The sequence below is a fragment of the Gallinula chloropus genome (genome assembly GCF_964237585.1).
Source record: "Gallinula chloropus genome assembly, chromosome: 19".
In the NCBI taxonomy this organism is placed as follows: Eukaryota; Metazoa; Chordata; class Aves; order Gruiformes; family Rallidae; genus Gallinula; species Gallinula chloropus.
In genome coordinates, this window is record NC_140104.1 from 3,612,242 (window position 1) to 3,640,078 (window position 27,837).

Genomic DNA, 27,837 nt, shown 5'->3' on the forward strand with positions numbered 1-27,837 from the left:
GAAGCTGCCAGCTCAACACCAATGCCTACAGCGCCTGTTTTATAGGCAGATCCCAAGGGGCAGTTCCTCTCGTGACAGTGTTTGCACATTAAAATACAGTTCATGTTGGACAGGGCTTTTTGCTTTTGTTGTACCATTCCCAATATTTTCTTCTCTTTCATTTTTAATATTGATCCTGTACTTTGTGGAAAGGAAATAATTTCAAAACCTTATTCTCTCCTCCAGCATGTCACGGACTCATGATTTGTCTCCCAGCCTACTATCACAGCCATAAAACCCCTCAAATCACACAGAATTTAGGCTGCCTCTTGTCACAGCTTTAGTGAATGGCACCTCCTTGGAGCAGGTCCTGAAATTAAAATATTGTAAATTTTTTGCTGTTCAAACACTGCTGCAGAAAACTGAGTGGCCAAGGAGAGAGGAGGGGTTTTTTTTTTTCCTCCTGCTGGAATTTTTCACTATAACCATCCTCAGGAGAGTTCTCATCTTCAAAAGAAACATTCTTTCTATACAAGCTGCAAAAAGAATTATTTAATGACATCATAAATTAATACAGAGAGGCACAAATTTTCCAAAATGTGGAGAGAGAGGAAAAAAGAAACCAACGTTTGCCAAAAACACCCCAGCTCTTCCAGACTTAGGCCTCTCTTGAGCCTGCGAGCTGCCAATGATACCAAATTGAATGGTGGGGCTTTTGGCACGACTTAAGTTTAGCTTGTTTAAATTCTGGCAAATATTCCTATTACTCACATACTCAGCAAGCCGATACAAATATTTGTTCTATTTAGAGTGAAGTCCAAACGCAGCGCTGGCATCAGCGCTCTTGGACTCGGTGGGGCTACGCTTGCCTCCGCCAATATTAAATTTGGACATCTACCTTAAAGAAAAACAGAATAAAAAAATTCCTCCAGCCTTTTAGGTACAGATTAGAATCCACCAACGGAAAACAGACCTCATGTGGAGCCAAGTTTTCCTCGCTTGCTAATTTTTGCCTTTGAAAAGGACCTAGTTTTGCTGCGCTCGGATTGCCCTTCCCTGTTACGATGTAACATGAGCGAGAGCTGAAAAAGCCTCCACACACGTGAAGTTCTCCACATTCTTGTGAAGTAAAAGCTGTTTAGACTGTAGTAAATCAGGCCCGGACGCAGTAAGCAGACTTGATCTATTTTAATGCTCTGCAGGTTGTAGGGATTTTTTTTTAATGATGTCCGCAGTTTAGTGTTTCTGATTTGAAAAACAAATAGACCAGGAACTTTCTGTCTCCAAAATGGGCCGGTCTGAAAGCCTCACTGATACTTTGCTGTGCTCTCTATTTCTGAATGTCCACAGCCAGCCAGCCACTGCCAAGCAGGCGTCACCAGGAACGCTGCTGCGTAGCCGGGTGCCTGACTGTGAGTCGCACGCTCAGCAGCTGCCAAACCTACCCAGATGTGAAATGCAAAAGAAACAAAGAGGGACCTGGGATTGGATATATAAACAGGTTAGAAATTTTTGCAATGGAAAAAAAAAGCCCCCAAAACCAAAGAAGGACAGCATGTTTCTATTCCATAAATGATAGAGGCAGAATGTGCTTCAGGGATGTGCTAGCCATGGCTCTGCAACCAGGTCAAATGAGGTTTGTAGGCTGACCACTATTCAATGCTATCTAAGAGCCCTTATAAAAGTCACCTAGAAGTGGGATCCCACTAACTTAACTTTCCTATTTAGAAATGGAAATCTACTCGAAGTGGCTGAGCTAGATTCCTCTCTGAGTGGAAAAAGATCATCACTAGAGAATGATTCATCCCATTTTAATCTAAATGTCTGATCTCTCTCCACTGACTATAAAAGGAGCCCAGATGACCAGATTAGCAGAGAGCCAAATTTTGCACGTTTATGTGCTAACTCAGCTTTTTACAATCAGGTCCTGTACTCTCAAATATTGAGTACTATTTTTATAAGGAAAAGCTTGTTGTTTGCCCCAGGGATTCACGGGGCATTTGCTCTGCTCCCATGGCTGTGCCCTTCACAGAGGCTGACATCAGTGCCTGCTGTGTGCTCACAAGTTAAAACTTGGACTAATTACTTATTCACATCTCCTCTGCATCCCCTGCAATAACTGAGAGCTGCTGGAACAATTTGTATAGGAGTTACTTTTTAAACTGCCTTAAATCAATAAATACTGCATTGAAGAGCTGGACTTCTATGAAAAATGGTTTACAACAGAAGTGATGATTATTTGTTTCAAATGACATTGTTATTCTGTTAATCATATTTGTAAAACAGGCAGAAGATCAAGCTTAGCTTGTCATTTGGACTCAGGGCTGCTGACCCCATTAATTTTTAGGTTACAGTGCCAGCCTTTGTCTCATTTGGTGTTGATTCAGTGTCACTATGAGAAATGAACTGAGTGTCTCAAATAATGGGGAGTGACACCCCCAGACCTCTCCCTCCCCCACCTCCAACCTTTAATTCTTCCCTCTTGGCATAACTGATCTGTGGGTGAGTACAGGAACATCATTTTCATCCTCTTGTTACCACACCAGCGGCTGCTTTTAGCCCTCCCAGCCTGGCAGGGGTCAGGTAATTCAGCTCCATTCACGTGTCCATTAAAAGACAAACAGAAACACGAGGTATCCCAAACAAACCAACACCCCTTTGGTCTCACAGTGGCCAGTTAACGTTTGCCTGTGTAGCTACAAGATGGTAAGAAAGGGTGAGGTGTGCATCTTGGGGAAGTGTGTGATTGGTATCAACAGACAGAAGAGAGACAAGGCACCCGTTAATTAACCACAGAACACTTTTATACTAATTATTGAAATGCACCCAGAGACAGCTTATAGTAGTAAAATGACTTTATGTTCTGATATGTAAAATAAAATGTCCATGCTATGTAACAAACATTTAAAAATTCCATACCACCTGTAGCTAATGTGGTTTCTAATAAAGATTTATCTGTAGTATATATGGTTTTTATCTAACCAATTCTTAGTTTTTACATCGAAGGTGTGTAATTAAAAAAAAATCTTAAATAGATGTCTTTCAAAAAAAAAACTTGCAACATTCATTTTTATTAGGTATTTCATTCGTAAAAAGCAAAGCTGAATTGGACACGTGGCCTGCATTTGTGATATATATATATTTTTATATATATATATATAATATATATATGTATATAAATAGCTATTCAGCATGCAAAAATTGTAGTGATTTCCAAAATCTGAATACAAAATCCACACCGGTCCCACATGTAGTCTGCTGAATGGGTGTATGAGCTTGTCCTGGTTGAAACGTGACCTCCACTGTAGTGGCCTCAGGGTTGTCTCACTGCAAGCAGCCGCCCTCATCCATCAGCCTCTCTTCATTGGAATGGATTCATCAAACCATGGAACTACCTCCCGACTTCCAAATTAGTATTTCAGCCTTTTGCCTTTGCCCATCTGGGAAGCAGGGAGGGGTGGGATGGGGTGGGGGGAAACCCTGCTGTGCATGCCTAGAGCTTAAATATCACGCTTTTTAGTGGAACCAGCATCACCTCCGTGTTGCAATCCCTCGGGACAGCATCGCCTGGGAGCTAAGCAGGATGGACACACTGCAGACCAGAGGAAGACACATCCCTGCTCAGGAGCTTCTACATTGAAGGTAATGGTAGTTTTGTTCCAGAAAGAGAGCAGTTTGCTTTCCCACATGAGGCAATTTCACGCTGTGGCTGTTGACTGAGCGACCCCTCCTCACCTCGTAGGGATACCCTGGTAGGCAAAGCCAGCGCTGAAGGAGTCTGTTCAAGAAACTTCCAAAGTAAACAATAGTAGCAACGTATACACTGGTTACAGATTTTTATCTGTTCTACAAATATTTGTACACTGTAAAGCCTGACAGGTAATGGGAACTCATCCCACCCCACCCCATGATTAAGAAAATATTCCTCTACTCCTCCTTTATGCTGAAAACAATTCTTTCCAAGTTAGCTGCAAAAGAAAACAAAAACATAGCACAAAAGGCACGTTTCAGCTGAATACGAAAGAAATCAAGGACCAGCAAGTACAGAAATCGTTTCTGGAAAGTATTAGCAACTTTTAAGCTTAAACTTCATAAATATATTGCAATAAGCAAGTGTGATTCAATCAATGGATGGGAGTCTGAAGACGCTGGGTCTGTTCCTAACGCTGCAGTTAATTTGCTGTTTGGCCTCGGGCGTAACGCTTCCCTTCTTAGTTTCCCACAGCCATAACGATGGTGGTGTGGGAGGAAGAAGAGACATTTGTGCATTGGTGCCTTCTCCTCTCCATGCCATGGCACAAACCCTGCGCTGTGCCAGGGAGGTACTGGCGTGACACCGCAGCTCCCTGACCCCACGGCAGAGCCTCCCCACCGGCCCCCGTGCTCCTACGGCTCCATCACTTCCAGAGGAAGAATGAATTTCTACAGCTAAGAGCTAAAGAAGTGCTGCTACGGCAGTCCTTGAACTCCACACCCAAACAGGGCGCTATTTCCTTTGAGTTTTGGGATGCTGTGAATCCACGAACCAAGTATTATAAAAATGAAACTCATCTTTTTCCCCAGATAGCCAAAATTTGCTCATAGGTGTTTACTATTACAAGCAAAAGAAAACGACTAGCTACTTCACTTGTTAGTCAGGAAGATGGTTCCTACTGGATCAGTAATGAAGACGCGAGAATTAATTTATTCGGGAGCCAGTAAGAGACTGATGAATCCAGCCCACCGAGACAGGAGATGTCATTCTCTGTGTGTCTGAAGATACAAGCTCTTCACCCACACAAATCCCTCTGGAAATGCACATTTGTCTCGCCAAAGTGCAAGTTACCCACAGGTATCAACACTGATTGAACACTGTCCTGGAGCAGTAACGTTGGCTGTGGCATCGCTTGGCCGTCAGAGTCATCCATCAGTCCAGTTCTCCACAGTCCCCATCCCTGAATGATACTGCAGCGACGACTCCCTCGACAAGGAAAAGCTCTGTGAGTACAGGAACTCGTTCGCCGCATTTAGGTGCGGAGAGGGGGGTTTTCTCTCACACACAGACGGGTGCACCCTTTCCCTTGGGAAAGATGAAGAAGGAACGCGCTCCCGAACCTGAGACTGGGACAGCTGGTTGTAGACACTGAAGTGGCTGTTACCTGGTGGCTGCGAGCCTTGACCCGTGATGGACGGGAGCCGCGGCATCATGGTGGTGGCAGTAAAATGAGCGGGGAAAGGCTGGTAGGGGACAGTTTCCATTGTCTGAACACTGTAGCTGGTGTAAGGTGCGACAGAAGTCCACATATTGCAGCTCAAGGGGGGAGGTGGAGGCGGCAAGTCATCAACCGTTGAGACACCAGCAATTTCAGCCCCAGAACCAGAGTACATGCACGCTTCCCTTGGAGTCACCTCGCTGCAATAGGAAGGGCTCAGCATCTGCTGGTCATACGGAGGCGGGGAACGGAAATAGTGATCGTCTCCTACGGAAGAAGAGGCTTCCAGGTAGGAGCGTTTGCAGGGCAGGTCCAGGTGCCGAGCACTTTCTGCAAATAAACAACAACAACAAAAAGCAGGATCAGGAACAGCCCCTTCAATCTACAAGGAGCCCGGGATGGGTTTATGGAGTCCCCTTAGAAGCTGAGCATCCAATCTGTGTTTATTCCACTAAACAACTGGTGCTTTTTTGTGCAGATTAATCCAGTTAAACCATTTTAGGTTGGAAAAACAATGTACAACGTCAAAAAGACATTGTGTTGCAAATGTCAGGCTAATCCCCTCAGCCTCAAAGCTTTCTGGTGCCATTTATCAGGTTAAGTGAGTGGCTTGGGCTGCTATTCTCACATCAGAGATTACTTCTCCTTCATCCAGATAACAGAGGTCCCTGACACTCTCCCAGTGTTACTCCTGACAAATTCAAGAAGTCTCTTAAGGGGCCTTAGCGCAGCCTGCCTTCCTGTCATTACAAAAATGACTACATTTCCCAGATATTCATGTCAAAAACTGCAGAAATATTCCCAGATAAAGGATGCTTTCCCAGCCATCAGCCCTTCCCCTCAGCTTCACACCAAGAAGCTGCAGCCCCTCTCCTAGGGATTTCGGTGTCCGTGGGCTGCGTTTGCCACCCGCGTTCTGTTAGTGGTTAGGAATATTCTCTGGATGAATTAGTGAATTCATCTGCAGATTAAACAGCTGCTCAAATTGCACATTTGCCTCGCAGCCCTCATTACTGGGGCTGTTGGATTCTTCGTTTGCCCGTGATTAGAGCATTCTCACAGCTTAAATAAATTAGTGGCCAATGAGACATGCAAATAGAGGGATTTTTTTTCTGTGCAATATTTTTCTGTTTAACTTAAAACATGCCATGATCTCATCTGATGCTGGACTAAAAGGAAGAGAATGTAGTTGCAGCTCACTTAAGCTTGAGAACTAGTGGGTAGGAAGAAAGGGATGCTTCCACACCGCTACCACAGTCCTACTGCTCTGCAGACAGCCAGAGAATTGCTGATGGCTTTATCCTGGAGAAGTGCTGTATCTGATTGCCTCCATGCTAAAGGCAGTGTCAGAACATCTTGGGATAGATAAGGCATCCTCCAAACAATTATGAATTCAGCTGATTCTAACAGGGGATGATTTTCCAGCCTGGCTCCATGCCATTTGAATTACGCATTCTGTTTATTTTTTTCGGCTCTGACTCAGAGACAATTTACCTTCTATGGGGCAAAACCACCAATAAGTGCCCAAAAACCCCAGCTCTTAGGCCCTGACCCTCCAAAACACCTTGTTCACATCAGTATCTTTGAAAGTCAAGGTGTAAGAGAGCAATCCCAACCAAACTGGAACTAGTGATAATTCCTTCTGTGCCTGTGCTCTTGAGTTAATAGCTAGAAAAATATCACAGCAAATAAACCTGAGTTACCTCTTCTTTTTAGGCAATGATAGAAGAGCCCTGAATCCCTCTGCGCTGTGAAGGTGTTGAGTGGCAGATCTTGAGTATCTGAAGCTGCAAATTGCATGTGAGCACCATTCTCATACTGATAGTGCTGAAGGGTCTGGTGATTCCCATGAAGTGGGTTAACGTCTGGCTTTGTTGAAAGCTGGCCGTGACTGGACACCAACCTCTGCCTCATGATGCTTTTGGAAATTACTGGATATTCTTTGCTAAAGGAGGTGAGAAAAAATTATTACCAGTTAGACAGCAATCAGCACTAACAGAGGGATGAAATATTAGTTTGGCTTCCCTAGAACATCTCCATCCAATGACTTCAGCGCCCTTTGGCAAATACAATGAACTCATCGCACTCGGCTGGGCGTGAGCAAACATTACGACACCATGCAGAGTGTGTCACTGAGTTACAAGAAGAGTTTTTCAGGGGTATAAAGGGCATTAAAAGCCCTAATGCCCTCAAACGCAAGCAAATGTGATGTCCCCACAGTGAAGAGACCTTTTAAGTCCTCCTCCTCCAAAGGGGTGCAGGACATCAGCAGTTCTAAGGCTTATTTCTGCACGGGGCATGGGTCTGGGGGATGCCCTGACTGGCTGTGCACCAGACACCACCTGCCCATAGATGCTGTCTGGGCTCAGAGCATGCATGCACACATACATGCACACACACATGCACACTGCAGCTGTTTCCCAACCCCGACAAACTGGGCAGAAGGCAGCTCCATCCAGCCCCACCTCCTTGCTACCATCCCTCCTTGTGCCACTCCACAGTACCTTTGCAGTCGTGCCACGCGCAGGTCGCTGTCGTCGCTCCCCCTGAATCCCTTGGCAAAGGGGTTGTTTTCAATTTTCAGCTGGGTTATCTTGAAAAGAACGAAACCACAAAGCATTTGATAAAGGATCAGCACCATATGTGCAGGTCTGAGGCTGTACCTCTCCAGGTACCCTGTCCTACAGGATACCCTGTCCTACAGGACAGGGTGAACCTTGAACCTCAAACCTCAGACCTCAGGTGCTTCAAGACATGGTGGCAGAGATGGCATGTCTGTGTCCAGCACCAAGAGGCTGAGCAGTGCAGGTCAGTGCTAGATCTTGCAGAAGCAGCTTTTAAAGCTGACAAAAACTGTGAATTACAAATAAGGACAGGAATTCCTTGATTCTGGGACTTACTGTGTTCTTAGACTAGGCTCTTGGAATGGATTTGTCTGATTTAAAAGGTTTCTTCCTTAGAGAGCCCTGTTCATTATGGTGTGTCTCTTCCTCATTTCTACAATAACTTCATATAGCCTTATGTCCATCGTTCAGTCCTATTTGATGGAATAACTGGGAGGAATCTCCTCCTTGGGTACCCAGTTATCACTGACATGACCTTTTCCTGGAGGAGGTGAGGTGACAGTGGGGCAGGACACTGGGTGGAGGGGAGGATTGGTGTATCCCTGCAGACTCGCTGCCCTCGGGTCCTTCGCTGTCCCAGGCAGTGGAGCCTTGCTCCCCTCCCTGCTAGCCGGCCGCGGGCTTGTACCAGCCTGCATCCAATTTTAGTGGTGAGGAGACCACGCAGGTCCCGCATCAGGATGATTTTGCAAGAGTGCTGCTGTCACTAACAGCTACACTTTTAGCAATGGTAAAAAATATCCCTTTCCAAAAAACTCCTGAGCAAACAGCTGGGCAGTGTCTGTGACAAGAAGGAAAGTGGTGACATGTGAATTTAACCAACCTCAAGGGCTCGAGCTTTTCCTCTCTACCCCCACAGTCCACAGTGGCTCTGAGGTAGCTCCCAACCAGCTGATGAACCACAAGAAGCATAGGACCCTCCTAACTCGCAGCCCAGCATCATGTTTGTACATCTTCATGTTGTTATTTATTGAGGGTGGGTTTTCTATGATATGAGCAGAACCCGTGCTTCAGGCCCTGCTCCTCACCTTCCCTGGGCTCCATCCCAGCCAGGAGGCAGTTTCGGGTAGACACCTACACCTCACTGGCGTGTACTCAGGGGTACCTCCAGCATCAGCTTCCCATCTCTGGGAGCCCACAGCCAGCTCTCTAACCCAAAGTCTCATTTCTGGTTTCAAAAGACAATTATTCACAAGGAACTGTGCCAGCAGGATACTTCCCAGCTAAAAATAGTTTGGTGGGTTTGGGGCTCTTTCCTAAGATACCCACCCAGGGGTTTTAATTGTTAATGCTTAAGGCAACAAGTAAAACCATCCAGATAATTCTCTGAGGTTGTGATTTTCTCACAGTGAGGTCATAATGAGACTTTCTGCCTCCTGCTCCTCTGCTGCAGACCACTGTGTTCCCCTGGCCGGGCAGCAACAAACCCCTGAGCCTGAGGATCACAGAGCTGGGCAGCACTGGGGCAGCTCCTCACAGCATCTTCCCAAAAGGCTGGGGGCTGATCCGAGGCTCTTTCTCCAAACCCACTAGGTCCACCCTGTGCTGCTGACGACCTCCCCCAGCAGTGGTCGCAGGGCAATGACAGTGGAAGTATTAAGTTTATGAAGCACTTTGGGAACCTTAGGGATGAAAGGCACTGTTGACACACAAGACTTTTTAAGTAGGTATTAAATAAGCTCTTTCGAGCCTTTTTGGTTAACCATGTTTGGGCAGCTGGTCATTTTACACCAACAGCTACAATTTTTCAAACAAGATTCGCTTCAGTGTCCAAATAGGGACTTTCACCCCCCCCCCCCCCTTCCCTTCCATAACACACACAGCCATGTTTCTGCTCTGAGTCTTTTAACTGGCTCGCTAATTGCAAAATCTTGCAAGGGCTCTATGCTTCGAGCATCAAAGGGCATACAGGCATCCTGCTTGGGAGGAAAAGGTCTGGTCAGATTATTGGAGAGGAAGAATTTCACATATGTTCCTGTTCCTGTAGTGTTTTCCTGTGAATGTGTAGAAAAGGAGCTGAGGCAGTAACGCATGGCAGATGTCACATTCAGGGTGACAGGAGGGCTCCAGTGATGTTACTTCACTCTGCACTTTTATTTATGAATTCAAACGTGCTTTAAAAACTCCAATTGATCCTCATGCAACCCCGCAGTCAGACTTCATGGTCAGGAAAAAGGCGAGGACGAAGGAGCTTGTGGAAAGGTAAATCAGTAGGGGGATTGAAAAGGGAGCCTTGCCATCCTCAGCCTGACATCCTCTCCTCTCCTCTGCCTGCCCTGGTGATCTCACACCAGCTGTCACGGGGAGGTGACAATGAACTGACACCTTGCCATCCATCCTGCCAGTCACCTGGGTCAATCAAATCCTCAAGCAGGATCACAACCCGCTGCTGCCCCCACCAACCTGCTCAAGGCGGAAGAGAAGCCAAATACCCCCAAACACACCCCCAACATGCAGAACCAAGCCCTTCGTACTTTATATTCCCCTCAAAAACAAACCCACACCCCCCCCAACCCCACCTTCACGCGCTAACCACAGAGCAGGCTCTTAGCTGGGTTTTTATGGTTACATTCCTCCTATGTCTCACTACACACACACACACTATAATTACTTTTCACTGTGGATTTATGAGCAAGCTTTACTAGTCATTATTAGATTTGCTTGCTGTTTTGAATGACATCTTAGCGGTTATGAGCATGCCGATTCATTAGTGCCTGGACTTGCGGGGTTGGCCAAGAGATTGTTGCCCAATGATGCTCATGCTGCTCCTTAGCTGCATCCTCTGGCTCATGGCTCTTGCTTAACACTCATAGGGCTGGGCTGGAAACTTGTTTTTTTAAAGCAGTTTGGAAACTTGTCTTTTTAAAGCAGTTTTTCTCCTGCACAATAGCAGCGTAACGAGCTCTCCCCTCCCTCTGAGTGAACAGATCTGCTCATCAAAGCACCGCAGCGGCATCACTGTGCCGCTGCCGCTCGGGAGAGCATTTCGCAGGCGTCAGCAGCAGAGGACTGCGAGCTGCAGGAGCCCACAAGCCGAAATTAAGCACCTCTAAGGCAGAAGAGCAGCCTACCTTGTGATTCTGGTAGGAGGTCACCGATATAAAGGACGTCTCCGGAAAAACGTGGGTGCAGAAGGCTGTGTTCTTCGACCCGAAAGCGTTGTTCTCATCTGCCTTCACGATATGCAGTCGGGGTTGGTATTTATGCATTGAGTTAAGAATGATCTGAAAAAGAATTCACACTAAAGTGAGAAATCCAAGGAAAAAAAGAAAAGGAAAAAAAAAAAAGCAGCCAAACCATAGCTATTCGACAACCTTTACCAGCAGGACACAAAAGCCCCACTAGTGCTCAGCTTTAGCTTTGCTTTCAAATTAAAGGGGAGAATTTCATTATATAAACGTACATGAACCAAGACAGAAAAGGTATCTGCTGTTCTGGCAAGCAGAGCTGAACTTAAAGCTTTCCTGGTAAACCCTCGTGTGCTTATTGCTATTGGATAGAGTCAGTCTGGGTGGAAAAGGAGTCATAAATTTTTTTTTTCTTTCCCCAGCTCATGCTGAAGCTGTGCAATTTATATAATTCACCAGCAGACTGGTCCATAAAGATTCCTAATAAATACTTGACTGAGCTAAAAAATATACAGTTTAGCAGAGGCAAAAAAAATAAATAAATATATATGTATCAGACAAACCACAGGGGGAGAAAAAAATAAAACCCAAGCTATTTTTCTTCTATATGCTGGTAAAAGAAAACTACAAAAGAAGAGATTTATTTTTCCCCTCCTGCTTGCGGGTGGCTGGGTCACGGGCACCTCTCGCAGCCACCCCGCAGCTCCCACGGTCTGCTCGGGTCTCTGTGTGGAGGCAGGAGCCAGGCAAGAGGCTTTTTAGTGCCGGGGGCTCGGGGAGGTGAGATCCACTGGAGATCCAGCAAGGCTGCTCTCATGGAGCACTGGGGACCAAGCAGGGAGCGGCTGGCCAGAGCCCTGGCCATGTCACCCGTCCCAGCTTGGCCCCACTGCATTGTTCTTCCACAAAGAAGGGATGTGCCCAGATGCTAGAGAAGCAAACAGCTTTAAGAAATGGAATTTCTTTTAAGAAATTGAATGGTTTTAAGAAAAGCCTTTATTCCTTTTACTGGGCAAACAAGAAATATTGCTGCTTTCTTATTTTCTTGGCATAACGCTTTTCAACCCCTTCCCTCTCCCAAATTGGCTAATTGAGTCTGTGCTCCCCACGCCTGGCTGGCTCTAGAGGTGGGGGGGATCTCCAGCCAGGCTGACACCCCTTCTCTTAGTGGGGTGTCCAAAGCAGCTACCAAGGACATGGCTGTCCCGGGCAGAGACAGGGACAAGTAGGGAAGACCACAATGGGTGGTGTCTTCAACTAAATGGATGGATGGATGGATGGCCACAACACAACAGAGCAGCATCAGTTAGCACTAACTGTGGATTTAACCAATTCTAAATGAGAATTATCAGGAAAGAGAAGACATTTGCTCGGTGATCAGCATTTGTGTTCAGGAACCCTTTCTATTTCATGTTGAGGAGAGCTCGCAGCGGCTCCGTGCGCTCCAGCTGCGGCGACCGGCAGCACAGGGAGCTTGTGCTCTTTAAACCCCTTCGTCTGGCCACACGTCACTCTGCCCACAGTAGCTGGCTGCATTATATACCACTTAAACGCAATTTTTATTGTTGACATTTTCCAGACAACCTTCCCTGCTCCCCAAGAGGGAATGAGGAATTTTTGGCATTTTATCAGCTTTGCATCAAGTCTCTTAACCACTTTGCAGGGTGTAGATCTGAGAGGGTCGGCTCAGGTTTGGGTTTGGTGCCTTTTCTCTGCTTTCATGTATCAGCCACTCGTAAAACAAAGCCCAGATGAATAATGCCAGAGGGCCAGGACCTTCATACAAAAGGGCATTTTAATTTCCAATAATGAAGACTCGAGCCACACTGATAAATCACGGCTGTCTGGAGCAGAAGCTGGGGTGGGCAAAGCTCTCCTCACTGCCTGTCCCTGCCTGCATCCAGCAAGGACAGGTGGCTTGTCCCCAGCGAGGGCAAGTCAACAGCAGGGTGAGGAAAACAACCTTACACCGAGATTTCCAGAGGGAAAAATAGGATCCCAAGTTTCTATATGCTCTGGATGAACAGTCTGTATCCCCCTCCAACACCACCTCCAAAGTAGCATCCACTGGGTTATAATGATCCATTTAATTAATTTTTAATTAATTTTTTAAAGGGGTCCAACAGGAACAAGATGTTCCTTTCTGCAGCCTGATAGAATGACTAGGGAAAGGATTATTTGACAGATGCTTAAGGTTACAGTTGTGGCTGCAAACCTGCTTGGTATCTAGAGGGGGGGAGGTTGTGGAGGGAAAAAAATAACCTAAATGGCTTAATTTAGCCCAGTGCATTTACAAGGCCGTGTGTTTCTGTCCCTTGCACCGAGTTGACAATCTGCCCACATGTCCCAGCATAAATACCCATCAGCAAGAGCCAGATTTCTTCAAGAGCACAGCCCAGGAAAGGAGACCTCCCCGAGATGTGCCAGTTCAAAGCCCAACAGTCAGCACTGACCCTGAAATGGGATTAATAGACGTGAGAACCACAGAGGTTAATTTCACCCAGCCCGTGGCTGCGGCCGTGGATGGGGAGCAGCTTCCAGCAAAGCAAATAAAAATACTCTGTTCTGGGAGGAGGAAGCTCAAACCCCCCCAGCTGAGTGGTCAGCATGTCAAGTCGGGGATGGCAAGGGGAAGTCGTGGTGCTGGTTCCAACACCCCCACCCCGCATGAGCCATTCCTCACATCTTTTCTGGGGGGTGCTGGGGGGGGCCAGTAACCACTCTCTGCCTACTCACAACCAACATTTCACAGGCTTGAAAACAAGGGCTCACCTACTGAGGCTGTGTCTGCACACACCCCTCCTTACTGGTGGCTGGTATAACCCTCATGTGTTCAAACCCACCACGTATCAGCCCAAACAGCCTCCCAAAAGCTGTGCAGCAGAGTGCCTGCACACCGTGAAATGCCAACAATCCAGGCTAAATAGTTTTTCAGAGCTGCTGTGGAAAACTGGTCACCAGCTAAAAATACACAAAACAAATGTAAATTCCACTCCAATGACGAACATCAGTGGAAAGATTAACTTAAAGAGTTGTGTCAAAAATGAGAAGTATTTTAACTGATGGGGCAGAGCACGACTGCTGCTGGGCAGTGCTGGGCAGGAGGGACTTCAGCAGTGGCACCAAGCACGACAGAAAGGGGGGTAGGAGCTCTCAGCCTCTGAGATGATGCTAAACCAGTAACCTTATTTTTCCTGCACTTATCCCATATATTGCAAGAGCACGGGAAGCTTAAGTCAGTGTCAGACACTGTCACATGCATTTTTAAATTGTTTTGGGTACAAAACAGAGGTAGTTTGAAATAGCTTAGCTACTGGAAGAGAACCAGGGTTTGTCTTGCCATTGGAAATAGTTACTGGTGTACAGGTAGAGGGGAATTTGAACTGGATAGAGGACAAGGGTATGAAGTTAATGAGGGAAACTGGAAAACAGCGTTCCTTGAGCAGCACTGGAGCATGCTGGGACCTGACAGCGTCTCTCTGCATCTCAGGATCATGTCTTTTCACCTACAGAAGCAGCTCAGCTCACACAAGATGGGGTGTATTTAAGAGCCTAATAAATGTACTATTTTTTCCTGTATCAAAAAAAAAAATCCCCAACAACCAAACAAGCCAGCACAAGGTAAATCAAACAGATATCCCTACCAGAATCCTCAAATTAGATGGACAGCCCCACATTTAGGAAGTGGGCACTGGCATGACATCCCAACACAGGTCCCCGTGGGGATGCCAGCTCCCACCACTGCCACACCAGTACTCCCTTTCCCCAGAAAATACACATTTTCCAGGGAAAAAACGGCTGCTAAAAAATACCTGTGGGGGTGATGGCACCCTTCATCTTTAAGAGCATCAGTGTGGATGACAAAAAAGTGCTGTAAGGAGCCCCCTGCGCTGCAGGGACCTAAGGGACCCAACAGCAGGCACCTTCCTCAGGCCAAAGAGACCCAAACAGCTCCTCAAGTGCTTGAGAAGCGTTTTACAGCTCTGGCCCTCCAAAGCAGTCACTGTGATGTGATACACAGCCTGAAGCTCGCGGGGATGCCTCCCCCTGCCCACCCCCACCCCCACCGCCGCGTCACCGCGTAACTCCCTTACTGCCGGCCAGAGAGGAGCCAAAGCGGATCTCGAGGGTGATGTCACTTCTACCCCCTCAACGTTGCACGTGCGGACCAGATTGCGAGTGAGACAAGCTCCAAAGTCAATGTGAGCTTACACAAACATCCTCTCCCCCTCCCCTCCATCCCCGTCTCCCTCCTTTGTGCTGATCACACAGTTGGCAGCTGGACCCTGAGCCATGACATAGCTCAACTTCTCGAGTTCTCTGGCATTCCCCAGTCAGCAACAAATGGCCAAAAAGAAAAAAAAAAAAGGTGTCATTTGCTCCTTCCATTTAATTTTGCTTAGGAAAACACACTCCTTCAGCATCTAATCCTGCACACTGCTGAGTAATGTCAGCGGCAGGGCTCAAAGGCATTTGCCAGTTTGCAGGATCAGGCCCAGGGGCCAGGAGCTTGGCGGGAAAACAGTGCCGCATCGCTTGTCACAACGCAAACTTGCCTTGAAATCACCAGTAAAATGTATTTACTTTCATATGAAATTTGGGGGAGTTGATTTAAGAGCGCTCCCTGTTTCGCCAAGGTATCAAATGTCATATGATGCAGTGGTTGTTATGGCAACTACCCTTTTTATATTGAATAGTAAATGGCTACGAAAAAGCCACATAATTTTATGGTTGCTCCCGGGGGATCACATAACTAATATAAAATCTCTCATTTTAATATATTTTCTGCTTCTTTCTTCCTTCCTTCTATTCTTTTTAAAGCAAAAGAAGCCTTTGAGCTGAGGCTGGCCTCAGTCCCACACCGGGACACTGAGCCGGGGCATGAAGGACCAGCACGAAAACCTGAAGATTCAGTCTCCTGCCTGGAAAAGTAGGAGTGTGTCAATCAATGAAGCTTTTCCAGAACCTCAACCACCATTGCAGTTTACCTCGATTAATATTTAAAGCATCTGGTGGCAGAAACAATCCCAGACCTTACTTTTCTATACAAGTAGATGGTTTGGTTATGCCACACAGCATCACAACAGGAGTCCAGGATGAACAGGACATCTCCAGAGATGGATGATGGGAGCCCAGTGCCACCGACCCTGGACAGCTGCCCTCACTGTATCTACCTCAGGGCCTTGCAGAGATGCATCTTCCCAAAACAGGCAGCTAAAATCAGAGTCATTAGGTGGGGAAAGACCTCTAAGATCATTAAGCTGCACCAAATAAACCCTATATTCAGACAATCTCTACAGCAGCTAAGCAGCTCCATCTCAAACTGCCTAAACCTCATCCAATTTATCTCCAGTCACCTCCAGGAAAGGATTCACCTTGCTGTGCCCAAAGCCAGGGACCTCGGAGCTGCCCGCAGCAGGGCAGTGCGGCAGTACCCCAACCCATGGTGGGAATGGGATCCTTCCAGCCCACCCCAGCCCGGCAGCCGAGCGGGCTGCTCCCCGCAGGGCTGCTGGAGGAGGAGCCTCCCAAACCCACACGTTTGTCCTGGCAACCCGCACAATGGGGAAAAAAAGAAAGGCTGGAAAATCCTGGGAAAAGATTCAACATGAGCTCAGACAAATTGTTCCTTAGGAGAGGGCCAAAGCTGGGTTTATTTTCTTTTCTTATTATTTTTAATATTTTTTTTCTCAGTCCTTTTTCATCCCAAGTCAGCTGAAATTCGTGGTAGCATTTCCTGGATGCTCAATACAGCTTTGGTGGGGAGAAGACCTTTCCTTCCACACCATTCCAGAAGGGATGGGACAGGGCAGACTCCAGGCGTGACCCTGGGACGCTCACTGGTGTGTGTGATCCCAACCCCCCCCCCACCCCAGCCCTGATGCTGCTGCGTGGCCTCATCTCACCCATGGATGAAGAAGACCTTTGGCACGCAACACCATGTTCACTTGCCCTTCTCCCAGCCAGCTCCCCACCCGACACTGGGAGAGCCTCTCAGGATCTGACTCTAGTTAAACTTCACTAAAATCCGCTGCGTTTGACTCATATAAACCAGCAATGTAACAACAAAAAGATGTAACACAAGAGATGTAAATCTTCTTTTCAACCAAGAACTCCACTGGTCAATTCCTACCCAGCTATTTCAATTGGGCACTGGGATCTATTCATCCCTGCCAGACACACGCCATCCCCAGCGGCACGCAGCTCTGCGCCTCTTTCTTCTTTGGCAGAAACAAAGCAGACAATGTAAAACTTCACATCAGCCTTTCTAATTTATTCAGGCACCACTGTCCCTCAGATCTGCTGTAAGACCTTTCCTAAAATCAATGGTTTAATAAAAACCCAGCCCAAATAATAACCGTTGCAGGCATGTTCTTTAAGTGGGAGACTTAGTGATGCTCAAAAATATCAACTTCAAAGTTGACAAAAAGGGGGGTTTTTAGAGGTTTCAGTGGGCTGAGAAAAAAGCTAGGTTAATAATAGGAGATAAATAGATATGTATAGATGTGTATAGATGAAATTCTTATCTATTTTCTTATATATAAAAGAAATCATATATCTAAGAAGCTATATAGAGAGATATATAAGAGAAACCATGCTTATATAGAGATTATATATAGATATATAAGATTTCTTGCAGACTTTTTTAGCTGAGAATAAGGATGCTCTCTTGCTACTGAGATACTACAGCACTACTCTGAGGACACACAGGGTGCAGCCAGCAAGGCCACGTCTCTTCCCACCAGCCTGGGAGCCGCTGCAGCCCCGTCCCTTCGGCCGCAGGCGACCCAGGGCTGCGGGGAGGCTGCTGCCGAGGCGGCACATAAACCCCTAGCAGCACACAGCAAGGAAACTGCTTGCCACAAGTCATAAAAGCAACCAAATAAAAGGGAAAAAAAAGAATTTCTAAATAAAATTCAGGGGTTTGTAAGATTACTGGGGCATTAACCTAATTAATGTGCCTGAGTGTGCCTGACAAGCAAAGACAGAGGAAGGCTACAACTGAATTAATAGAAAAATGAGAAGGAAACCCCAAGACTACAGGAAACACGAAGGCTTTCAGTGATAATCAAATAAAACCAAGTGTGCAAATAATAAATCTGGAGAGAAATAACAAACTCATCGGCATTAAAGCCAGTAAACAGCAGATTTGGGTCAAGAAAACCAAGAATATCACTTAAAATGTCATCACACAGGACAGACAATCTGTAATACCCTGTACTTTAAACCTCAATAGGTTACATCTCAGCAGCTAAAATCAGTTCACACTTTAAAATCAGATAAAGACCGTTACGGCAATTAAATGCTCTACCAGCAGCCAAAGAGCAAGGCAGGTACAGGGTGTGTATCATAACCAAGCTCTGCAGTACAGTCTTGAGGGAAGATAAGTTAAATTTCTACAGTTATTTCTCACAACCTCCACTTCTAATCTTCATTTATTATTTGTCATCTTTTTTTTTTTCCTGCAGAAATACTGTTATATATTCTGTTAATAAAAGAAAATAATTTCCAAGTGATCTGGTCCCAGCTGAAGCTGCCAGAAATACTGATGTGATGCTCTTGCCCCTTTCCAAGCTGGCCCGAATGCCAAAGCCCAAGCAAAAGGCAAAGTCCTCTGGCAGAGCTTTCATTTCAGGGGAGTCATTAACAACAACAGCAACAACAACAGCAGAAACCCCTGATGTGATGTGCTCGCTCTTCCGCTGCTTCCCAGCGTTACCACACACCTATGAGCCTTACATGGCTCTGCCTAAAGTCAGGGGAATCGGGGGTCTGGGGTAAGATGGGTTTTCTTCCAGACACCTTGGATCTGCTGAGATGGGCTTCCCTTGGAGCTGCCATCCAGCTCATCCAACACTACTTAACCCTGGCCAGGCTATTTCCAGCCCTAACTGCTCATCCTCCCCACAAGGGACAGTAAGTAACTTCACACACATTATTATGTACCTTTATCTACATTATGATGTACCATTAGCAGGAGGGCTGGCTGTGCTGGGAGGCTGTCAGCTGTCCAGCACAGCACCGTGGGGCAGATGCTCCACGTGATCATCCCATGGGAGCACTGAGCCTTCCTGGTGCCCTTGCTGGCTCTGCCCACTCCTCAAGCCCCAGGGAACACTCACAGGGGTTTCAGGGAGCCAGGGCTGAGGGTTTGGCCGTGCTGTGAGGTCATTACAGCTATCTGCACCATCACAGAGCCCCGGGACCTCGTGCTCAGCACCGCAAGTGGGAAAGAAGAGAGATGATTTTTGTTTCAAGGAGCTGCCAGTCTCAGCAGCTCCAACAAGACCTTGAGCCAGGAGATGAAGAAAAGTCTGAACATCAAAGCAATAAAAATGCCTGATTAACTAAAACGAGTGGCACAGGAGAACAACCTCACCACGGCTCTGAGCTGAGGCCCCTCAGCAAACTCCCCCCGTGCCCCTTCAGCCCCTTCACACACACCCGGAGCATCCTTTCACCTGCCAGGGCCGGGAGCGGGAGCTGCCCGGCCATAAGGACCGTCTCACGGGCGCACTCCACCCCGCTGTTTACATACTTTAAACCTCTGAAGAAAGTGGAATTCCATTCGGGAGCATTTATCACTGCAGAGATATCTGTCAGGACTCCGGCAATATTTCCCCATATGCCCTGAACTAACCTCCTGAAAGAAACGTGGGTGTTTTGTTATCCTTTCTGCTGGAGAGCTTATTTTTGTGTATCATCTCCAGCTGCTCTTAGCTAACCGATCTGTTAGTACTTGCACTGGCACAACCTGGTTCCCGATGAAGGCGTCATTCCCGTTTTTCACCTGGAAAACACAGCTCAGTGCTTCCCAGGCAGAACACACCAGGAATGGGGCAGAGATATGCCACCCCTACGAGAGTATTGCTGTCTCCTCAGACTATATGCAAGTGCCGATTTATTCATGTGGCATTAGGGAGCGAAGCATTGGCTCTGCCAGAATCCCTAACCCCCCATCACTCACCAGCCACACATAAATCAGGGACTCTATCAGCCTGATTATCTCTGCATGTAAAGATTTGAAAATACATAAATTAAGCTTTTACTCTAAGCATAGGTGGCTTACAGTGCTTTCTTTAGGATCAGATAGACCTCGCCACAGCTAAACATTACAGCGGCTGCTGATTTCTTAATCCATTCTCAACACGAGCAGTTCTCAGTTGTTAAGCCTGTGTGTGAAAGAAGCCTTTCATGGGCAAAAAAATCCCCCCCAGAGGAAAATATACAGCCCACATTTTCAGGCCGTGGTGCATGAGCTGGGCACAGTTACCTGCCGTGAGACCTGCTCCGCAGAGGCGTCTGCAGGCAGGTTACAGAGGCTGCACTGAAAAATGCCTCCCGTGCCTCCGACTGCAACTCATAATTCACCACAATAGATAACTGGCCAGTGGGAAAGGCAGGAGCGTGGGGTTTGAGACTGGAGAGGAAAGGAGCGTGGCTGGGGTTTATATGCTCGGTGTCAGAAAGCAAAGCTTTCCAGCGCTGCCTGAAAGGCATCCCCTCCCGCCAGCACGGTAAATAATCTTCAGTCTAATTCCATGGATTGCAGCAGGGGCTTCAACTCCTCGTCTTATTAATTAAGCTGTTTAACTCACTTATTTTAAGCCTCAACTGTACCTACACTTCACTTCATGAACTCGGTGGGGCTGCTGGTCCCTGACATCACCACGCAGGTCTTACAGTGCACAGAGTCAGAGCCTGGATTCATTCAGCAAGGAACTCATTGAAATCATGTGAAATTCCTGCCTGCCTGTTTTTCAGCTGAGATCCCAGGTGCCAAGGTGCTGCACCCTGCACCACAAAGCGTCTGCCCTTCAAACCTGGGTCCCCCCACACCACACAGAGCAGCTGTGGGCAGGGATGGAGCCCAGCAGCCTGCCGTGCTCCAGCTGTGAGCCCGTAAAATCCACCACGTCCTGGTGTTACATCCCCTGTAACACCACACACACCCCAGCCTGACCCCCAGGACCAGCTCCCCGTGCTTGAAGAGCTCTTCCAGCTCCTGGAAGCTGGAACAGACCTGGAAGAGCTCAAGGGGTTTTTTTTCCCCTAAATAAGCGCCAAAAAAACCCCATGGTTAATCCAGAAAAGAAATATCTACCACAAAGATACTTCACCGTGTGCCTGTCTCCCCACGTCCTCACCGCTCCTGAGCCCAAGCAGCAAGAGGTTTCTGTCCAAGCCCTGTGCATTGGAGCACGGCAAGGGCCGGAGGAGATCACCCACATGCAGCAGGCTATGCAGGATTTTGGGATGCCAGGAAGAGTTAGAGCCTGGGATGGTGGGACCCAGGTTAGGAGCCCGGTGCTGTGACACCTGTGGGCACCCACAGCATCGGAGGGTACCAGGAAGGACAAGCCAGCAAGGCTCTGGCTGGGCAGCTGCCCGCACACCAAAAAAAGCATCAGCAGCAGCCTGCAGAAATCATCGTTCCGCGTGGTTTTGAGGTTTGGAGAAAATCAAAGACAAAAGGAAATGGCAGGCAGGCTTCGCTGGAGCACGAGAAGGCAAACAAACCCTGTGGGTTTGCTGACTTGTTTTTCTTAGGGAGCTTTAAGACAGCGTTTGCGATCGCTGGGAAGAAATTCCTAGAAATGAGGAGCTGTTATTATTCATAATGCAATGCCTTTGCAGGCAGGACTGGGAGGACTGTGCCGTGCCAGGCAGACACCTCACAGGCACTGCCTGTCCCAGGGACATCGGCCACCCCTGAAGCTGCAGGAAAAGAGTTTTCAGGATGAGCTGATAGGAAAACTCCTGCTCGCCCAGTATACAGAGTCCGGGTCTGCTCTGTATGCACAGCACTAAGTGGAGTGATGGGTCTCTGAGGCAGATGATTAATTCAGAAGCCTAATGAGGAACTGTCTGAGAAGGGGCTAAATCCCACCTAGCCCGGCAGGTTGTCAGTATCCATACTGCACTGAAAACAGATTATTCCCAGTGTTTTTCCAGCAATGTGAGACAGAACTGGCTGGGCTGTGGTACAAGGCAGGACAGTTCACATGGCACGGGGTGGGGAATGAGCTGGGCTCATTCGGAGTGTGGCCATTGGATCGTGCTGCAGGTATTGCCTCAAAATGCACACTAGGGTCCCCTCTGTGTCACTGGGGAAACTTGATGAGACAACAAACAGGCTGATTATTAAAGGGTGAGGGGCGGGGTGGGGGGGGGGGGGTGGGGGGAGTCTTCCCTGTTAAAATGCAGCGTTAAAATCGCCATTAAAAAAATGACAAAGTCAGGAAAAGCAAACGCTTCGAGTTGCAAAACCAACACTGCACATCCTGTTTGTTTTACGGCCGCATGGAACATCCTGTATGTTTTATGGTTTGCATTTTACAACGTAAACAGTCTTATATGTTAAGCTACACAGCTAACGGAGAGAAAAACACGGGAGGAAGAAACTGCCACGTGCCAAGCGAGCAGGTCGGCACGGCCACCGACACCGAGGAGTCGGCGTTCGTGGGCTCTACGTAGTTTTTACTGGGCCACGCTCAAGGCAGTTGTTTGCTTTCCATTTCCGAGGTGCTTTCCCCCTTAAAGAAGAGTGAAGGGGCAAGATCGCCTGTGATTAATAACGTCAGCATTAAACGGTCCTGATTAGCCTTTGAAGTTCACACATGTTTCCCTGGGGTCAGTAGGTTGGGGAAGAGGGTCAGTTCCCGGCGCTGCTGATGGCTTTGCACAGGGCTGGGTTATCACCGTGTCACCCTGCCAGAGCCCAGCTCCGCCGCGGCACCGCACGGCATCGGCACACTTTTTAAAGTTGGAAATTTGCAGAAAATTAGGAGCTCAGCCCAAATTCTGGGTTTTTTTTTTCCCCAGTGTTTTTATCTAGGAGGGTCACCCTGCCTCCAGAGTCAGCCCCATAAAGCTCTGTCAGATCTAACTGTGTCACAATCGGACTTTCTGGAGGGTTTTTAGGTGGCAGCAGGACAATCAGCTCCACAGGAAAACCTGCTCCGTAGAGGCTTGATGCATGATCATTTTGAACAAGACAGATACACCCCTTCCTCCCTCTGCACCGTTCTCTAGGACCTTTTCACAGCTCCCCTCACCCCCCAAACTGCTGCTGATGGAAAGGCTGGCAGGTTACAAAGCACGATTGATGATACAAAGTAGATTCTCTTACCTGCAGTACTATGAGGAGCTGATGGCACTAAACCTAAAAGGATTTTACACTCAGTCTTCCCTTCCTCCAGCCAGTGAGGTTTGGTTTTATGTGACTTACAGCTCGGACGGTGCAAACCAGACAGGTCTGTGTTTTTATATGCATTATCTAAGCTCTCGTTGGGCTGGCAGGGCCCTTGTTCTGCCTTATTAAACACACTGTGGTAGATAACCGTGTGCTTCCCGCTCCTGCATTCGCAATACACATGAATTAAGATTTTCCATATAAAATACTTCATCTTTTATAGGGCTGCCAAAGCCAGCTTGGAAAACTAGGGAGTTTATGCAACCTGTTTCTGCGAGCTGTATGTACCACGCACAGCAACAGCCCGACTGAAAAATCCCACAATGCTGCCTGGAAAGTTCCTGGGCAGAAAATAAAAGGTCAGTGGCATCCGGCAGGACGCGACTGAGCAAGTCAGAGGCTGCATTTCCAAGGGGAAGCACGCAGGCAGCAACAGCAGAGGCCCCCCTCCCTCAGCATCACACACTCCCCACCCAGCTGCAGCGGCAGCACAAAAGGAATGTTGCTCCTCATTATTAAATTAACCAAGACATCCCAACCAACATCCTGGTCCAGGCACAAATCCCGCATCGCAGGCCCACCTTTGACCAAAACCCTCGCGGAACGTCTCTCTTACATGTCCAAAGGGATCCAGGTGGTTGTTGGTGAGTTTTAGCTTCTGAAAGGACACCAGCTGCCTCATCCAGTGTGCTCCCGTGGCCGGTGAGTCGGGGTGCACGTAGAGCCGCCCTGGCATGGCTGGCTCTGCCTTCCCAGCCACCATCCTGCAAACAGAGCAGTTACAGATTGCATCACCTCGGCAGCAGTCACCAGCCCAGACTCAAGAGAGCGTTTTGTCCTTGAACTCAACCCAGCAACCTTCACACCAGCCCTGGGGGGATGCACTGGGGCTCAGAGGGAGCTTCAGGGCTCCTTGTTTCAGCATGACAGGCTGGCAGAGTAACCCCATCTCTGCTCCCGTGGGTTATTCCCTTGGGGCAGCGTCTCTACATGACAGTTCCGTGGGCACTGGTCAAGGAATAAATCTCACCAGGGTTTGCGGTGAGGATGAAGCCTTCAAAGGCCATTCTGCAAGGGTAGACAGTCTCATACACTTCCCCAAGAGGAGATGCCCATGAGCAGGAGCAAGTAGCATCATGGGTGCACCCTCCACCACCACGCAGGGCTCCCACAGCCCCCATCCAAGCAGCAGCTCTGGTGGGAAGGGGCTGCTCCCCGCTCCGGAGCTGCGTGCTGGCACATGGCACTGCCCCTTGTACCCCCCCTGCCAGCTCCCCTTGCTCCCACCACCAACTCTCATGGACACAAGACCCGGCCATGAGACATCCCTTAACAGCAAACCCCCACCCCGTTACTGTGCATTGTTCTCCTCTTATAAAGCACCAATAAAAGCAATATTACCAAAACCAACAGAGCCTTTCCAGCAGCAATAAAATGAAAAGGGGAAACAGCTCTAGGGCTGGCAAAAGCTAAATTAAACAGAGTTAACAACTATCCATCATCTAGGGCATAATGGTTAAAACACAAAGTGGCCGCCGTGCCATGGAGGCCGTTAGTCCACTCCTCTTACCCAGCGGCATTCCAGGACAAAAGCAAGTGGAAAAGGGATTTTTTTTAAAAAAAAACCAACTAGAGCAACCCTAATGTGCAAGTAAATTATTACAGTTTTATAGGATGTCACCAGACCCACTCCCATTAAGATGACTATGAAGTTTTCCATTGCTCGTCTTTTCAGCAGGCAGCAGTTGGTGGAAGGGTTTGGGAATAGTGGCAGTGAGGGAGGCTGCTGGGCATATTTGGGGTAAAAATCAAAAGAGAAAACAACACGCTTTCTTCCTCAGAAAGCAAAAAATCATAGCTGCCTCTTGGGTAAGAAACTTTACTATCAAAGGCACAGGGAAGGGAAGAATTACAGAAGAGAAAGAAAGTCCAGAGGAAGAATGAATAAAGGAAAATAAAAAGCTACACTGGATCTGGCATTGGACTGTGCCAGGGGAAATCACTGCTCCCTTCATCTGCCGGGTCGGTGTGGCTGTACCGGGGCTCTGGGCAAACCACCCCACGATTCGCTTTACAGCCCATCGCCTGAAAGCAAAGTATTACTATGGAAGAAAAGGATTTAAAGCTTCTCTTGACTCACATAGACACCTAACTTCTGAGGCCAAAACAGATCATTAGGTCATCTAGTCCAGCTTCTGGTATCACACAAGCTGTGGCTTTACCCTCTCACACCTGCACACGGCCAAACAACCGATGCTCAGCCTAAAGCATCTCCCCTGAAAAGCCATCCAACCTTGGGTGCTTCAGAACTGAACAACCCACCAGCTCCATTAGCAGTTTGTTCCAGTAATTAATCGCCCAGCCTGTTGACAATATTTGATTTTATATTTGCCTGGGTTTTAACTTCCAGCCGTTGGCTCTCGTATCGCTGCTCCGAGAAAGAGCGCTCTGGGATGTTGGCATCCCTCCCGTGGGAAGGTATTTATGTTGGTTTCTGAGTTTGCACAGCAAACATTTGATCCAATCACAATTTTACTATGGAAAAGAAGGCAAACAGAAACATTCCCTTACCATTTATTGTCACAGAATTTATACCGGTGGTCGTCAGCCGGGACGATGTCGATCAACAGGATGTACTTGGTCTTGGGGTTCATTCCTGTCACTTTAACCTTGTAACTAGGAAACATCCTCCTTAGGAAAAGCAAAGGGTTAACGTGTTAGTGAGCAACCTGGAGCAAGGCTGGAATGGATGGAAACTTGGAGCAGGGCTCCAAAAGGCAGATCCACCGTATGACGAATTCACACAAGGACAAATGTTATTGCTGCTTAAATGTCACCTGAATTAAACTCACCCTTTCCAGAGACGGATGCATGAAAGGACATGAGACTGAACTACACTTCAGAAGAGGCACAGCACACACAGCTTTCTCATTCACACATTCCCAACGTCCACAGCACCACATCCCACCGCACCACCTCCTGACACCGCAGCTGAACCCGCATTCCCTGCCACAGACTGAAACCTGAGGATCGGCAAAGCCTGGGGAAAGATGAAGGGTTAAACCCTGCAGTGGTGCAGAGAGACCCCCACTCCTTGGGCCTTCCTGAATTCCCCAAATTCAGGGCATCACCGTTAAACCTTGCTCGAGCCAGGAGCACTGCAGAGCTGAAGACGCACCCATCCCACTGATTTACAATTGACTCTGGCAGACACGTAGCAACCAACACCAAACAGGGAACAGCATGTAAACCAGTTTATCATTAAAGAATGTTTGTATATATCTTACATATCTAAAGAATCTTTGCAATAATAAAGAGTATTTTTTTAATACAGCTATGGCCGTGAAACCAGTATATACCATCACAGTCTGGTCTTGCAGTCCAAAAGAGATGCCCTGATGGGTACAGGCACTGCTATGGGCCTCCTGAGCCCTCGAGACTGCAACAGGAGCCAGAATTTGCAGGATCAGGCATTTTACATCCTCTGAGCAACTATTTTCTTGGCTCCATCTTCCCAACCTCCTCTTCATCCAATAAAAAACAAGTCAATTGAGCAAACTGTCTCACCACAGGCTTCAAGCAACCAGCCAGAACAGAAAATCCCCCTTTCCATGGGTGTAAGAGGACAGAGGATGAGAACTGCTGCAACCTGGAGATGTTCTAAATACCCTAATTAACGAGAATCTAAATTCTGATGTCGTTTCTCTGTCGGATATTGAGGCTGCTTTGTCGCCCCCTCACTTCATCCCCCCTTCCCCTGCACGTTGCCCCCGCGCCCGGCCGCGTTAGCCCAGATCTGCAGCACCATTTTGTCGCTGCTTGGGGAGAAGGCAACAAAATGGGCCCTGTTCGAAATCATTTCAATTGACTCTTTTAACCACCCTGCATAAATTCCAGATGTTTACCATGTAATTAGCCAGGACTAAAAAGGGGTGGTTTACCAATGTCCATATTTGATTTTCATTCATAAACTCTGCACTCCTCTTAACCTTGTCCTCCTACAGGTAAGCACCTGGATAAATACAGTAGGACATTTCAATTTGTGAATACACAGCCCAATTCACACGCTGAAAAAAATCCCATAAGGAATCCAATCTGAATGCCAAGATTTTTTATTTTATTTTTTTTTAAATTGGGCCTTAAAATGACATGTAAAAATGAAACAAAAAAAGAGAAGACTTAGATTAAAACCCCAGAATTATACAGTTTGACAGTTACCGTGTCACACTAGGCAAACGTCCTGCATTGGGGATTTTATAACATCTAGCTTCTGAATTTCTCTTTTTTTTTTTTCCTCAATCATTTCATTTACTGTAGTACATCCAAGCTGCTAAAGTAGCAGGACTGATATATTGTAAATGTTAAGTGCTTTTTTAATGGCATTTAAAATTAAGCTTCAGCATATGGAGTTCATATAGCATGGACATGCCTGAGTTTATAATGTTCTTTAGTATAGCCCTCTAAAATAAATACAAAGAGCCAAAGTACTACTATAATATATACAGCTGAAATTCTTTACGGATAACAAATGGGGACTCACATCTGATTGAAGGTGTTGCTTAACTTGCAAACCGCTCGGTATCTCGCAGTGGTAGCATTGTGCTCAGCAGTCGACAGACCCAGCTACAACCAAGTTTGCCAACTCTCTGCATTCTTTTCCAGGAAAACACAGGGTAGATTTTAGTAATTTGGCTGTGCATGGATATTTCATCATTATT

The 27,837-nt window shown here is 47.3% G+C and overlaps 1 protein-coding gene across 1 annotated transcript in view; it reads right to left on the reverse strand.

The window, feature by feature from the left end:
• Positions 1 to 4,878: 4,878 nt before the first annotated feature.
• The window catches only part of TBX4 (T-box transcription factor 4), a gene marked incomplete at its 3' end in the record, with an annotated part of 33,930 nt that continues 10,971 nt past the window's right edge, over positions 4,879 to 27,837 (reverse strand). The window contains exons 3-8 of the mRNA XM_084273014.1: positions 25,691 to 25,810; positions 23,736 to 23,883; positions 10,867 to 11,019; positions 7,676 to 7,764; positions 6,875 to 7,116; positions 4,879 to 5,501 (exon numbers count right to left, since the gene is read on the reverse strand). Of these exons, the coding sequence (XP_084129140.1) occupies positions 4,879 to 5,501; positions 6,875 to 7,116; positions 7,676 to 7,764; positions 10,867 to 11,019; positions 23,736 to 23,883; positions 25,691 to 25,810 (1,375 nt within the window). The remainder of the gene's footprint in view (positions 5,502 to 6,874; positions 7,117 to 7,675; positions 7,765 to 10,866; positions 11,020 to 23,735; positions 23,884 to 25,690; positions 25,811 to 27,837) is intronic.